General features: G+C 48.4%; 1 protein-coding gene across 1 annotated transcript in view; it reads left to right on the top strand.

Moving 5' to 3' along the window:
• The window catches only part of WDR45B (WD repeat domain 45B), a 34,701-nt gene that overhangs the window by 14,018 nt on the left and 5,052 nt on the right, over positions 1-15,631 (top strand). The window contains 4 exon segments of the mRNA NM_001134042.1: positions 4,078-4,179; positions 7,902-7,989; positions 9,700-9,794; positions 13,435-13,625. Of these exon segments, the coding sequence (NP_001127514.1) occupies positions 4,078-4,179; positions 7,902-7,989; positions 9,700-9,794; positions 13,435-13,625 (476 nt within the window).

The following is a 15,631-nucleotide window of genomic DNA, read 5'->3' as shown; positions in this document are numbered from 1 at the left end:
GGGATTACAGATGTGCACTGCCACTCCTGGCTAAGTTTTGTATTTTTAGTAGAGACAGGGTTTCACCATGTTGGCCAGGATGGTCTTGATCTCCTGACCTCGTGATTCGCCTGCCTCGGCCTCCCAAGGTGCTGGGTTTATGGGTATGAGCCACTGCATCTGGTCATATGGTAACTTTTTTTTTTTTTAAAGTATTTATTGATCATCCTTGGGTGTTTCTCGGAGAGGGGGATATGGCAGGGTCATAGGATAATAGTGGAGAGAAAGTCAGCAGATAAACACATGAACAAAGGTCTCTGGTTTTCCTAGGCAGAGGTCCCTGCAGCCTGCAGTGTTTGTGTCCCTGGGTACTTGAGATTAGGGAGTGGTGATGACTCTTAGCGAGCATGCTGCCTTCAAGCATCTGTTTAACAAAGCACATCTTGCACCACCCTTAATCCATTTAACCCTGAGTTGACACAGCACATGTTTCAGAGAGCACGGGGCTGGGGGCAAGGCCATAGATCAACAGCATCCCAAGGCAGAAGAATTTCTCCTCCCAGACGGGACGGCCGGGCAGAGGCGCTCCTCACTTCCTCCCAGACAGGGCGGCCGGGCAGAGACGCTCCTCACTTTCTAGACGAGGCGGCCAGGCAGAGACGCTCCTCACTTCCCAGACGGGGCGGCCGGGCAGAGATGCTCCTCACCTCCCAGACGGGGGCAGCCCGGTAGACGCGCTCCTCACTTCCCAGACGGGGCGTCCACAGGGTGTCCGGGCAGAGGCGCTCCTCACTTCCTCCCAGACGGGGCAGCCAGGCAGAGGTGCTCCTCACCTCCCAGACGGGGGTAACTTTTTGATTTATAAAAATTAGGTGTTTTTTTTTTTTTTTTTTTTTTGAGATGGAGTCTCACTGTGTCACCCAGGCTGGAGTGCAGTGGCGCAATCTCGGCTCACTGCAACGTCCGCCTCCCGGGTTCAAGCAATTCTCCTGCCTCAGCCTCCCAAGTAGCTGGGATTACAGGCGCCTGCCACCACGCCTGGCTGATTTTTTTGAATTTTTAGTAGAGATGAGGTTTCACCATGTTGGCCAAGCTGATTTCAAACTCCTGACCTCAAGTGATCTACCTGCCTCGCCTCCCAAAGTGCTGGGATAACAGGCGTGAGCCACCACGCCTGGCCTTTTAATTATTTTTTAATTGAGGCAGCGTCTTACTGTGTTGCGCAGGCTGATCTTAAACTCTGGGCCTCAAGTCATCGTCCTGCCTTGGCCTCCTAGAGTGCTGGGATTATAGGTGTGAGTGAGCTGCTGTGCCCAGCCTCTTTTTAATTTTTTGAGGACCTGCCATACTTTTTTCCAGAACAGCTGCATCAGACAGTGCATGAGAGTTCCCATAGCTTCATATCTTGGCCAGAACTTGTTATTTCCTGGGTTAAAAAACAATATTAGCCATCCTCTGCAGTGAGCCCTGTTCCCATCACTGCACTTGCCTGAGCAACACTGTCTCAAAAAAAGAAAAAAAAATTAGTCATCCTGATGGGTATGAGGTGATGGGATCTCATTGTGGTTTTGGTTTGGATGTCTCTGATGCCTAATGATGTTGAGCATCTTTTCTTGTACTTGTTGGCCATTTGTAAATTATCTTTGGAGAAATACTACTCAAATCCTTTGCCAATTTTAAAATCAGATTATTAATTTTTTTATTGTTGAGTTGTAAAAGTCCTTCATATATTCTGGATATTATGCACTTATCAGATGTGTGGTTTGCAAATATGCTCTGCCGTTCCATAGGTTGTGTTTTCATTCTGTTGATTGTGTCCTTTGGTGCACAAAAGTTTGATGTCCCAAACGCACATTGCCCGTGCTGGGTTTTTTTTTTTTTTTTTTTTTGAGATGGAGTCTCCCTCCTTCGCCCAGGCTGGAGTGCAGTGGTGCAATCCCTGCTCACTGCAACCTCTGCCTCCCGGGCTCAAGTGATTCTCCTGCCACAGACTCCTATATAGCTGGGATTACAGGCGCCTGCCACCACAGCCGGCTAATTTTTATATTTTTAGTAGAGACGGGGTTTCACTATGTTGGCCAGGCTGGTCTTGAACTCCTGACCTCAAGTAATCCACCTGCCTCAGCCTCCCAAAGTGCTGAGATTACAGGCGTAAGCCACCGCGGCCGGCGAATTTTTTAATTTTTATTTTTGGTAGAGAAGAGAGCTCCTTATGTTGCCCAGGATGGCCTTGAACTCTTGGACTCAAGCAGTCCTCCCACCTCTGCCTGCCAAAGTGCTGGGATTACAGGTGTGAGCCACTGTGCCCGGCTGCCTTGAATTTTAAGTATCTCGAAGATCGAGCTGAGGCACTTTTGAGTCATTTTGTGCAGCTGTGACTGGAGAGGTAGCGCTCATGGTCATTGCAGACAGAGAAGTGGGTGGGTGGACGGTCCTCCTGAGTTACGTGAACCATACTGAACATGGGAGTCATTGCAGACAGAGAGCTGGGTGGACAGTCCTATGAACTGTCTGTACGTGAACCATACAGAACGTGGAAGTTTCTCATCAGTGTTCCCCTGTTGCTGCCCTCAGAGAGCATTGTTCATCCTTTTGTCATGGAAGACCTCTGAAAATCTGTGGACATTTTCCTCTTACATAATTCATGAACAGTTTGGAGCATTTCAGACTTTGGTGGCTCACACCTAGAATCCCAGCATTTTGGGAGGCTGAGATGGCAGGATTGTTTGAGACCAGGAGTTCAAGACCAGCCTGGGCAATACAGTATGACCTCGCCTCTACAAAAAGTTTTCTGAAAAAATTAACCAGGCGCGGTGACGTGCGCCTGTAGTCCCAGCTGCTCAGGAGGCTGAGGCAGGAGGAGTCCTTGAGCCCAAGAGTTTGAGGCTGTAGTGAGCTATGATCACTTCACTGCATTCCAGCCTGAGCAACACAGCAAGACCCTGTTTCTTTAAAAAAAAAAAAAAAAAAAAAAAGGAAATGATAAAAGTCACTCAGCTTTTGCATTAAAGTTTTTGGGGGTTTTTTTGTTTGTTTTTATTTATTTATTTTGAAATGGAGTCTCACTCTGTCGCCAGACTGGAGTGCAGTGGTGTGATCTCGGCTCGCTGCAACCTCAGCCGCCTGGGTTCAAGTGATTCTCCTGCCTCAGCTCCTGAGTAGCTGGGACTACAGGTGCCTGCCACCACACCGGCTGATTTTTGTATTTGTAGTAAAGACAGTGTTTCACCATGTTGGCCTGGATGGTCTCAACCTCTTGACCTCATCATCTGCCCGCCTCAGCCTCCCAAGCATTAAAGCTTTTAGTATACTTTCTTGGAGTTGACAGGTTTTGCCACCTCTTGAAATGTGAATTCAAGTATTTCATACATTTTGCTGAGTTAGCTTCCTAGGGTGTTGTGTGCTCAGCCTTTATGAAACAGTGAACATGATGACAGTAAACTGAGAGAAGTTGGAAACCGAGCACTCACTATTTTTTTAGCCAGTCACCTTTCTCATTTCTGATGACAGTTAGATATAAATTGCTGATTAAAAATGAGTCCCGTAGGCCGGGCACAGTGGCTTATGTCTGTAATCCCAGCATTTTGGGAGGCCGAGGCGGACTGATCGCTTGAGTTCAGGAGTTTGAGATCAGCCTGGCCAACATGGTGAAACCCCATCTCTACTAAAAATACAAAAATTAGCTGGGCATGGTGGCACATGCCTGTAGTCCCAGCTACCTGGGGAGGCTGAGGCAGTAGAGTGGCTTGAACCCAAGAGGTGGAGGTTGCAGTAAGCCGAGATCACGTGACTGCACTCTAGTCTGGGTGTCAGAGCAAGACTCCATCTCAAAAAAAAAAAAAAAGAGTCCTGTATTCCCAGCTACTTGGGAAGCTGAGGCAGGAGGATCATGTGAGCCCAGGAGTTCAAGGCTGCAGTGAGCTGTGATTGTACCTGTGAATAGCTACTGCACTCCAGCCTGGGCAACACAGTGAGATCTTGTCTCTTACAAAAAATAGAAAATTGCTGAGTTACCTGTCTTGACTTTCTCTTTTCTTTTTTATCGTAAAATATACATATTAACTTGTAACATTTGTCTTTTTAAAACTATCATTTCAGAATTTCTAGAAGGAGGAGTTGGCCATGTTGAAATGTTATTTCGCTGCAACTATTTAGCTTTAGTTGGTGGTGGAAAAAAGCCGAAATACCCTCCCAACAAAGGTACTGTAATTGTGTATTTAAGAATCATGCCTCACATGTCCCACCCAGTCTTTTTTTGAATGTGTTTGTTTGTGGCCATGTGTGATTTTCCCTGGTAGTTCTGTGAAATATCCAGGACTGGTCACTGGGGAGGAAGCAGGTGGAGAGGGCGCCAGGTCTCTGTCCCCATAAGGAGCACCTAAAGCGCATCACTTGCTTGCATTGTCATAGAACACGGGCTTTTCAGTCAGTAAACGGTTGACATTGTAAATGTCATGAATTCATTTTAAAGCAGGGTAGAAGGGTTTTTTTTCCTTACTGAGAGCCATTTACTTAAAGGAACGTTCGTTTCATCGCCACATAGAACAAAACACCAGTTTGGCTCTGGGTTTCGGGATATATTTGTCTGGGTGGGAGTACGTGCGTGTGGATGCAGATGACGCAGCATAAGAGCTCTGGCCCTTTTAAGTAGAGGGAGGAGTAGACAGCTTTCCTGACAGCCGTGTGCCTCGTGCCAGCTTAACCTCACTGTTGGTTGAGGAGAGAGGGCTCAAGGCGAAAGATCCAGGAATGGAGGGCAGAACACAGGGAAGAGGTGGGAGGCAGGAGGCTGGGGGCGGGAGGCGGGAGGTGGGAGGTGGGAGGTGGGAGGCAGGTCTGGGGGCGGGAGGCGGGAGGCAGGGCTGGGGGGGAGGCTTGAATGCCAGGTAACATGTGGCCAGGAAGGAGATGCCGTCGGATCTGCGTTTGGGGAAAGTTCTGGTCTAGACGCAGTGCATGAGGTGAGTGAAGAGACACCAGAGGATGAGGCAGGCGTGGGAAGCCCCCGTTTGTGGGGAGAGGCAGGAAAAATGGAGCAAGCATCCTCGTCTGAGCCCAGTGCCAGGCGGGAGGAGGCCTGAGAAAAGCTGTCTGGTTCTGGTGACATTGAAGGTGGCCGGTGGTCTCAGAGGGTGGCTGAGTAGGAGCCCAGTGGTGGGTGGGTAGGTGGGAGGAGGTGAGGAGGGAAGGAGAGGCTCAGTGAGGGAGGCAGTTCAGAATCAAGACCAGGATGGGGCTCTGGGGGTGCCGCATGCCAAGTGGGAAGTGAGTGGGTGAACTAGGATCTGGGTGAGATCACGTACGTACTTAGGAATAGAATAGCCCAGGCCAGATCAGGCACAAAGGGATTGTGTGGAAAGGCAGAAGGTTCTAGATGACTCGTGACAGGCTTTGGGGCCCAGCTCACAGTTCTCAGCAGAGCCCTGTGAACTGCATGAACATGAATGTGCGGAAGAGAGACCACACTCAGGTGAGGACTGGCCCTGCCTGATATTTATTTTTGTTTTGGAATTAGGAGCAGAGAAATGAAATGGGAAGAGATTATTGGTAGGAAAAAACAGTGGAAGACAGGGCTTGAGATCTTGGCCTTTGAGTGGTTCTGTAGTCTTACAAGGTTTGTCTGTGCCAGCTTTAAAGCAGAGTTGAGAGTGGCTGCTAGCACAGCCCAGAGGGTCAGAGGCCTGTGGCTTATGAGTCCTCTGGAGGAGCCCACCCAGAAGGGACAGCAGAGGTTCCACAGAGAGAGCAGGGCAGGCTTTGCAGGAGGATGACTTTGCCCTGGCTGATTGGGGATGGGCAGAAATCCTGCTGGTGAATTGGTCTGTGTCTTGTCATGGAGAACTTCATCGACCATTAAGGAGGAAAGGAAGCTTATAGATGGAAGTCAGGAGGCCTAGAGGGCCGCCTCCCTTGCCCTGCCTCTGGCACTGCTGGGGGACCCCAGGTGCTAACAAGGGAGCCATTTGTATGAGATAATCTCAGGTCTCATTCTCATTATAAAGTTTCTAGGAGGTGAAAAAGCCTTAGAAACTTCACAGACTTAGAAGAAAGCAGTATTCGGCAGGTTTTTGAGTAAATGTACTTTTTGTAGCGTCTAAAGGTACTTTTTTTTACTAGTAAACTTGATTTTTATTTATTTAGTTTTGAGACAGGGTCTCACTGTATTGTCCAGGCTGGAATGCAATTGTGCAATCCTGGCTCACTGCAGCTTCTACCTCCCCAGGCTCAGGTGATCCTTCCGCCTCAGCCTCCCAAGTAGCTGGGACTACAGGAGCACCCACCACACCCGGCTACTTTTTGTATTTTTAGTAGAGACAGTGTTTCGACATGTTGCCCATGCTGGTCTCAAACTCCTGAGCTCCATTGATCTGCCTGCCTCTGCCTCTCAAAGTGCTGGGATTACGGGTGTGAGCCATCACACCCAGCTGTGCTTTTTGTGTGTTTTTTTGAGACAGGGTCTCCCTCTGTTGCCCACATTGGAGTGCAGTGGGGTGATCATAGCTCACTGCAGCCTCAAACTCCTGGACTCAACCTGAGTGGCTGTGACTAATTTTTAATAACTTTTTTTTTTTCAGAAATGGGAGTCTCACTATGTTGCCCAGGCTGGTCTTGAACTCTTGGCCTCAAGCGATCTCACACCCCAGCCTCCCAAAGTGCTGGGATTACAGGCGTGAGCCACTGCACTCATCCCTCCTGTGGTTCTTCAGAAGCACGGTGCTGGTTGGCATTCTCATCCCTGAAGCTTGTCAGTACATTAGCCCTTAGAACACAAACTGCTAATTTATCCTAATAGAATGTTGCAATGTTAGCAGACAAACAAGACAGAAGAAATTTTAAACTTAAAAAGGAGTAGGGGCTGGGTGCAGTGGCTCACATGTGCAATCCTAGCACTTTGGGAAGTTGAGGTGGGCAGATCACTTCAGCCCAGAAGTTCGAGACCAGCCTGGGCAACATGGTAAAACCCCATCTCTACCAAAAATACAAAACTTAGCTGGGCATGGTAGTGCATGCCATTTGGGGAGCCCAGCCATTTGGGAAGCTGACGTGGGAGAATCTGTTGAGCCTGGGAGGTCAAGGCTGTAGTGAGCCAAGATTGCGCCACGGCACTCCAGTCTGGGCGAGAGAATAAGACCCTGTCTCAAAAAAACGAAAAAAGAGCAAAAACAACTCAGGATCTTCAGTGGAGTGAAGAACTCGTTGGCCCTGATTTGTGTCCCTCTGATTTCACTTTAAAACTGAAACCTCCCTTCCTGATGCGGGTTTATCTCCAGCACTTTTAACATCAGTACCTATGGTCAGGCTTGCCTGTGGTCAGGCTTGCCTATGGTCAGGCTTTGCCTGTGGTCAGGCTTGCCTATGGTCGGGCTTTGCCTATGGTCAGGCTTGCCTGTGGTCAGGCTTTGCCTGTGGTCAGGCTTGCCTATGGTCGGGCTTTGCCTATGGTCGGGCTTTGCCTGTGGTCGGGCTTTGCCTGTGGTCGGGCTTTGCCTGTGGGCTCAGTCGGGTGGAATCAAGGAAGGTCAGGGAGAGGAAGGTAACCAGGCAAGGGCAAGGGTTGGCAGAGAGAGATGAACGCGCTTAGCGTGCCTGTGTGCGAGGCCAGCGGGTCGCCTGAGACCGGGACCGGGCTGTGCACACTGAGAGAGGAACGGGCGGGGAGGGAGCAAGTGGGCAGCCAGCTACCAAGAAGGGGAGACGCTTTGAGTGGGGAAGGGGCCCGAGGGCGAATCCCCGGCACAGCTCACGGTTTGAGTTGGACCCCAAGGCCTCCTCCCAGGTGCGGGTGTGTGTCTGAGGCCTGAGGGTGGGTGCAGCTGTAACAGTGGAAAGAGAAAACACCTTAGGCGTCAAGCTGGCATCGCTGCATCCCAGCACCACGGCCTGTTTATGACTGCACTCATCTGTTCTTTCTGATATTTCAGTAATGATCTGGGATGACCTGAAGAAGAAGACTGTTATTGAAATAGAATTTTCTACAGAAGTCAAGGCAGTCAAACTGCGGCGAGATAGGTGGGTTTGGTGTCAGTAATTTTTTAAAGTGGTATTTCACTGTGTCTAAAGATGGCTGAAATACTTTCCTATTTTTGGCAGAAAAATGTTTAGGAAATGATGTATTAAAATGTTGGCCCTGGTTTTTATGACCATAAGGATATAAGGATTATTTATATTGCTGCAAGAAAGGCAGCGAATTGTATTTGTTTCCAGGGCTCCGCTGGAGGTAAGTAGGTGGTGGCGTGAATGACGTGCGCCACAGTGGACCAGCCAGTGGGTCTCACCATGGTGAGTTCTGTCCCATTCCGACATGTGCAGAGCTGAGGACATGAGTTTTGAGCCTTGAATTACCCTGGGCTTTTAGCCCATGCTTTGCCAAATGCTGCCTCTCAATAAAGGTTTTCGGTTTGAAAGTAAAGGAAAATTGAATTTTCTGTGTTGAAAGTAGCAGGTGGCTCTGTCAGCCATGGCCTCAGGGGCGTTTAGGGGGAATATGGAAGTTTGTCCTAGTACGTTGAGCAAGATAGCGCAGAGTTCGTTCATTTGGGTTTTTATTTAATACGATTTGCATATTTTACTCTAAGATTTCCATCTCTGTCAGCTGTGGGAGGACAGCAGTCGAGCAAGTTGGATGTAAACAGAGGTCATTTCACCTCCCTGCCTTTTTTTTGTTTTTGGAGATAGAGTCTTGCTCTGTTGCCAGACTGGAGTGCAGTGGCACAATCTCAGTTCACTGCAACCTCTGCCTCCCGGGTTCAAGCAATTCCTGCCTCAGCCTCCAGAGTAGCTGGGACTACAGGCGCATACCACCAAGCCCAGCTGATTTTTGTATCTTTAGTAGAGACAGAGTTTCACCATGTTGGCCAGAATGGTCTCCATCCCTTGACCTCATGATCCACCCGCCTCGGCCTCCCAAAGTGCTGGGATTACAGGTGTGAGCCACTGCGCCCGGCCAGCTTTCCTGCATTTTTGTGTGGGTTTGTCATTTTAATAACGTCAATATTTAAAGGCCCTTAGTAATGCAAATGCGGCCGGGCACTGTGGCTCATGCCTGTAATCCCAGCACTTTGGGAGGCCAAGGCAGGCGGATCACAAGGTCAGGAGTTAGAGACCAGCCTGGCCAACCTAGTGAAACCCCATCTCTACTAAAAATACAAAAATTAGCTGGGCATGGTGGTGCATGCCTGTAATGCCACCTACTCAGGAGGCTGAGGCAGGAGAATCGCTTGAACTCAAGAGGTGGAGGTTGCAGTGAGCCGAGGTTGTTCCACTGCACTCCAGCCTGAGCGACAGAGTGAGACTCCATCTATTAAAAAAAAAAAAAGTAATAATAATAATGCAAATGCTTGAGCCAGATCGAGGATCTTCTACTTTCAGACTTTTCTTATTTTTTCCAGACACAGTAGCATAAAAATATCACTTCTGTGTGTTTTGCTCGGTTCTGAACCTAGATGGAGTGTTTGATGATGTCTCTCTAAACCTCAGAGACGTCTCTTAGGCTGACCTTCACCCAGGCGAGAAACACTCCCTCGGCAGAGCCAGCGCACGTGCACTCGCCGAGCTCCAGGCCTGGCGCTGGCTACCTGCCTCCAGAGCTTTTTCTTCAGGAACGCTCCTTTTGTGTGTGGTATTTTCAGTGTTTCTCAGTTTCAGTATGATAAGAACAGGAGCATAAAATGTTTGGGTTTGACTTTTGAGGAAAGCAACTGATCATGTTTTTCTTTCCAGAATTGTGGTGGTTTTGGACTCCATGATTAAGGTGTTCACATTCACACACAATCCCCATCAGTTGCACGTCTTCGAAACCTGCTATAACCCCAAAGGTGAGAGATTGAGCAGATGGGTGGCGATGGGAAATGGGTCCACGTGGCGATGCCTGTCCTGGGCGCTCCCTTCTCTAGGCAGGTCTCTGTCTGAGCAGGGTGCCTTGGCGAGAGCAGTCCTGAGCACAGAGGGGCCTCCAGAGGAGATGCACCTTCCAGGACCCACAGCTCAGCATCCCAGGACCTTCCAGGACCCACAGCTCAGCATCCCAAAACTACCTTCTGACCAGAGTCACAGAGTGGGGCCCCTGTCCCCTCCCACCCAGTGATTGTGGCCTCTCAGAACCTCCACAGTGAACCAGGAACCTACGTTTTCACCACATTGGGAGCCACTGAGTTCTGGACTCAAGCATTTCCTTCCCTTGTCTTCTGAATTGGAGGATTGATTGTGTTTGACTTTGTCATTTATTGTACCATCTTCGTATCTTTTTAAATTTGGGGGTTTTGCTTCTGGCTTTGTTAGGGTAAAATTTACATAAAACTCACTCGTTTTAAGAATACCATTTGTGGCTGGGCGCGGTGGCTCACTCCTGTAATCCCAGCACTGTGGGAGGCCAAGGCGGGCGGATCACAAGGTCAAGAGATCGAGACCATCCTGGCTAACACGGTGAAACCCTGTCTCTACTAAAAATACAAAAAATTAGCCGGGCGTGGGGGCGGGCACCTGTAGTCCCAGCTACTAGGGAGGCTGAGGCAGGAGAATGGCATGAACCTGGGAGGTGGTGCTTGCAGTGGGCAGAGATCATGCCACTGCACTCCAGCCTGGGCGATAGAGCGAGACTCTGTCTCAAAAAAAAAAAAAAAAAAGAGAGAGAATACCATTTGTGGCCAGGCTTGGTGGCTCACGCCTGTAATCCCAGCACTTTGGGAGGCTGAGGCGGACGGATCACAAGGTCAGGAGTTTGAGACCAGCCTGGCCAACATAGTGAAACCCTGTCTTTACTAAAAATACAAAAAATTAGCCAGGGGTGGTGGCAGGTGCCTATAATCCTAGCTACTTGGGAGGCTGAGGCAGGAGAATCACTTGAACCCAGCAGGTGGAGGTTGCAGTGAGCCAAGATCACGCCATTGAACTCCAGCCTGGGCGATAGAGCAAGACTCTATCTCAAAAAAAAAAAAATTTGATAAATTTCAGTCATTGTAAACAGTTGTGTAACCACCGTCACAGTCAAGACAGAACAGTCGGCCGGGTGCGGTGGCTCACGCCTGTAATCCCAGCACTTTAGGAGGCCAAGGCGGGCGGATCACGAGGTCAGGAAATTGAGAGCATCCTGGTCAACATGGTGAAACCTCATTTCTACTAAACATACAAAACTTAGCTGGGTGTGGTGGTAGGTGCCCATAGTCCCAGCTACTTGGGAGGCTGAGGCAGGAGAATCGCTTGAACCCGGGAGGCGGAGCTTGCAGTGAGCCGAGATTGTGCCACTGCACTCCAGCCTGGGCGACAGAGTGAGACTCTAAAGAAAAAAAGAACAGTCTCATCTCCTGGAAAACTTTCTTGGGACAGTCCCCTCCCCACTCAACCCTCAGGTTGTTTTTTTTTTACATGTATTTGTCCTCTGTGTGTGTTTGTGTGTTACTTTGTTGGTCCCTTCGGCCATTTTTTGGCTATTATGAAGAAGGAGTGTCATGCATGTTCCCATAGCAGCCTTTGTGTGGGTAGTTTTATTTCTCTTGCATCGATACTGAGGGTTCGACTGCCCGGTCACAACCATGTTGTGGTTGTGTCTGACTCTATAAAATGCGGCCATTTATTTTCCAGAGTGACTGTGTCCTCTTGCGTCTCATCCATGATTTATGAGTGTTCCAGCATCGTCGGTCTTTCTAGCTGTAGCCGTTCCGTGCATGTGTGATGATATCTCACTGGTAACGGCATCTCCTTGTGGTTTTGGTTTGCATTTCTCTGAGGACTGGCAGTGGCGACATCTTTCCCTGTGGTTCTTCCCTTTCGAGATCTTTTGGGAAGTGCCCCAGATGTTTTGCCCATTTTTTAGCTGGTTGTTTATCTTAGAATGAGATGTAAGAATTCTTTTTTTTTTTTTTTTTTTATGAGACAGGGTCTTGCTCTGTTGCCCAGGCTGGAGTGCAGTGGCGTGATCTCGGCTCACTGTAGCCTCCGCCTCCCAGGTTCAAGCAATTCTCCCACCTCAGCCTCCTGAGTAGCTGGGACTACAGGCACCACCAGACCCGGCTAATTTTTCTATTTTTAGTAGAGACGGGGTTTCATTATGTTGGCCAGGCTGGTCTCAAACTCCTGACCTCAGGTGATCTGCCTTCCTTGGCCTCCCAAAGTGCTGGGATTACAGGCGTGAGCCACTGCGTCTGGCCGTAAGAATTCTTTATATGTTGCAGATTTAGCCTTTTCCCTGGCACGCTTTTGCAAGTATTGCTAAAAGATTTCTTTTATGTTTTCTTCTACACATTTAGTAGCTTTTCACCTAAAGTTAAGTCTTTGATCCATTTCAAGTACATTTTTGTATTCAGTGTGAGGCAGAAGCCTGGGTTCCTTTCTTTTCTATGTGGATATCTAAACTTGGTACCTTTGTTTTGATTAAATAAATACAAGGTTTTTTTCTGGACTTTCTGTTCTCTTCCATTGATCTGTGTTTCTATCTTTATCCCAGTACCTTCCTGCCTTGATGAGAGGTTTAAAGTAAATCTGAAATTAGGTAATATAAGTTTTGCAATCTTGTTCTTACTTTACAAAAAAAACCATATATATATCTGGTCACGCCTGTAATCTACCAGCACTTTGGGAGGCCGAGGCAGGTGGATCACAAGGTCAGGAGATTGAGACCATCCTGGCTAATACGGTGAAATCCCATCTCTACTAAAAATACAAAAAATTAGTTGGGCATGGTGGCAGGTGCCTGTAGTCCCAGCTACTTGGGAGGCTGAGGCAGGAGAATGGCGTGAACCCGGGAGGCGGAGCTTGCAGTGAGCGGAGATCGTGCCACTGCACTCCAGCCTGGGTGACAGAGCCAGACTCCGTCTCAAAAAAATAAAAAATTTGGGCTGTTCTAGTGCCTTTATTTTTCCTTATAATTCTTAGTATCAGCTTGTCTTTCTTCAAGAACCCTTTCTGAGAGGTTAGCTGTGATCACTGACTGTAGATGAGTTAGAGAGTAATAGCCAATCTTCCGGCCCACGATCACAGACCAGCTCTGTCTCAGATCTTCTGTGGTCTTCCTTTGCAAGATGTTATAGTCCATGGATAGGTCTTGTACATCTGTTAACTTATTCCTCAGTTTTTTAATATTTTTACGCTGTTGCTGATGGAGCTGCTTTTAAATTTTATAATTTTGCATTGCATTTTCGGTGGCGCGTACCCTGACGGACGGACAGTTGGTAAAGTCGTTAATTTTGCATTGTATTTTCGGTAGCGCGTACCTTGATGGATGGACAGTTGGTAAAGTTATTCAGCACATGTCTTGATTATGAGGAGGTCTCATGTGAGGTAGCTTTGCTTAGCCCTCTCATACTCTTTCTTTACAATGAAAAGTCTTTAAATTGAATTTGTGGTTCTCATATTTATAAATGATATACATCTATTTTTTCGGAGAACTTGGGGGCAGAAAGTGGACTTTGGCTGTGAGAAATCAAAGGTAGTTCTTGATTGGTGTCCTCTGTCTCCACGCAGGCCTCTGTGTCCTTTGTCCCAATAGTAACAACTCCCTCCTGGCCTTTCCGGGCACGCACACGGGCCATGTGCAGCTTGTGGACCTGGCCAGCACGGAGAAGCCACCCGTGGACATTCCTGCACACGAGGGTGTCCTGAGCTGCATTGCACTCAACCTGCAGGGAACAAGAATTGCAACTGCATCCGAGAAAGTAAGTGTGCCCCTCACCTTGTTGGCGTCGTGCCTCCTGGAGCAGCAGGTTCAGCAAAATGGCCATTCCCTGTATCAAGACTCAAAAGGCAGTGGGCCTGCCCCAACCTGGAGCCCCTCAGGGGCCTGTGGACCTGGCTGGTCATGTCACCAGAGAGGCTGAAGTCTTCACAGGTCGTCTTGTGCCCAGGGACTGGTTTTATTTCCAGTTATTTACAAAGCGGTGTCTTGTAAAATATGATAAGCCAAAGAAACAGGGCCAGGGGCAGTGGCTCAACCTGTAATCCCAGCAATTTGGGAGGCCAAGGCAGGCGGATCACTTGAGGTCAGGAGTTAGAAACCAGCCTGGCCAAGATGGTGAAACCCCGTCTCTACTAAAAATACAAAAATTAGCCAGGCATGGTGGTGTGTGCCTGTAATCCCAGCTACTCGGAAGGCTAAGGCAGGAGAATCACTTGAACCCAGGAGGTGGAGGTTTCAGTGAGCCGAGATCATGCCACTACACTCCAGCCCGGTGACAGAGTGAGACTCCGTCTCAAAAAAAAAAAACAAAAATACATACACACCCAAGTTTATTACAGTAATCAGATATGACAGCTTTGTCATATTGTCATAGATTTTGCAGAACCACTCAATTTCTGTGCTCCTGTCTTCACAGCCTGATAACAAACAGCTCAAAACCCTTTTTTACCTGCTTAGTTACATGTCTTCATTGAATTACCACCAGATTGTAACTGAAAATATTGACATATTGGACACATTGTCCTTTAATTTGCGAGGTCAGAAGAACTGTTAATTTTTTAAAATAATTTTAAATCTGGGGTTCTTTATACTTCCTTTTGCCTGAATTCAGATTTTTACAAAGAAAATTGGTATCTTTTACTATAGTTTTCATTGAAGACTGCAAACCCAGTGTTACTTTGTGGGAAATTATAAATTGTTAAGGAGGTGAGACCAGAAGCCAGTGATGGTATCCTTTTGTGGGCACAGTGCACTGAGGTTCAGTGCGGCGGCCCTGCTCCTGCCCTTTCACACGGTGCCAGTGCCAGGGTCACTCCTCAGCACGTGGGGACACGCGGCTTGGGGCGTGTCCTGCTCACTCCTGGGACTCAGGTGAGAACAGCTTTAGTTATTTCTAGGTAGTTTTTGTTTTGTTTTGGTTTTTGAGATTGAGTTTTGCTCTGTCACCCAGACTGGAGTGCAGTGGCGTGATCTCGGCTCACTGCCACCTCCGCCTCCTGGGTGCCAGCGATTCTCCTGCCTCCACCTCCCAAGTAGCTGGGTGACAGGCACCCACCGCCATGCCTGGCTAATTTTTGTATTTTTAGTAGAGACGAGGTTTCACCATGTTGGTCAGTCTGGTTTCGAACTCCTGACCTCAGGTGATCCGCCCGCCTCGGCCTCCCAGAGTGCTGGGATTACAGGCGTGAGCCACCGCACCCAGCCCTTTGGGTAGTATTTTTTAGAATGGTATTATATTAGCAACAAAACAGATATAATTTTGTATGAATTGGAAATATGGTTCTTCTGTATTTTTGGTACATTTTTTCTTATCCTTTTTATCTTCAGATTCTCCATCCCCACCTCCCTGCAACTTTTCTTCTTTAGATAGAATCCCCATTACGAATGTGGATGCTTCTCTGCTTCCCGCTTTCTTAGCTCAGCAGTGCCCTCCGGGTTAGCCAGGTAGATGGGATTACGCAGAGCCTTGCAACACCTGCGACCCATCCCGTGCTGTCGGCGGTCACCCCGTGAGGCTGCTCCTGCCTTGTCCCCCACAAGCTAGCTCCTTACTGCACCCCTAGGAGTAGGGGCTGCTGGGTTGAAGGATATAAAGATTTTTTGCTGGATGTTGTCAGAGTGTTTGACAAAAGATGCAGCAGTTCTCGTTTTCCCAGCTGTCAGAATCAGCTGAAGAGTCCTCCTCGTTCTGGAGGAGATGTTAAAAACTTCCCCTGGGGTCTTGGGCGCCTCTTTCTTGGGAAAGCCAGCATAGCTGACATGGAT

The sequence above is a fragment of the Pongo abelii genome, chromosome 19 (assembly GCF_028885655.2).
Source record: "Pongo abelii isolate AG06213 chromosome 19, NHGRI_mPonAbe1-v2.0_pri, whole genome shotgun sequence".
NCBI classification, from domain to species: domain Eukaryota; kingdom Metazoa; phylum Chordata; class Mammalia; order Primates; family Hominidae; genus Pongo; species Pongo abelii.
Note: the sequence above shows the minus strand (reverse complement) of the source record. Positions and strands in the feature narration are given on the sequence as shown.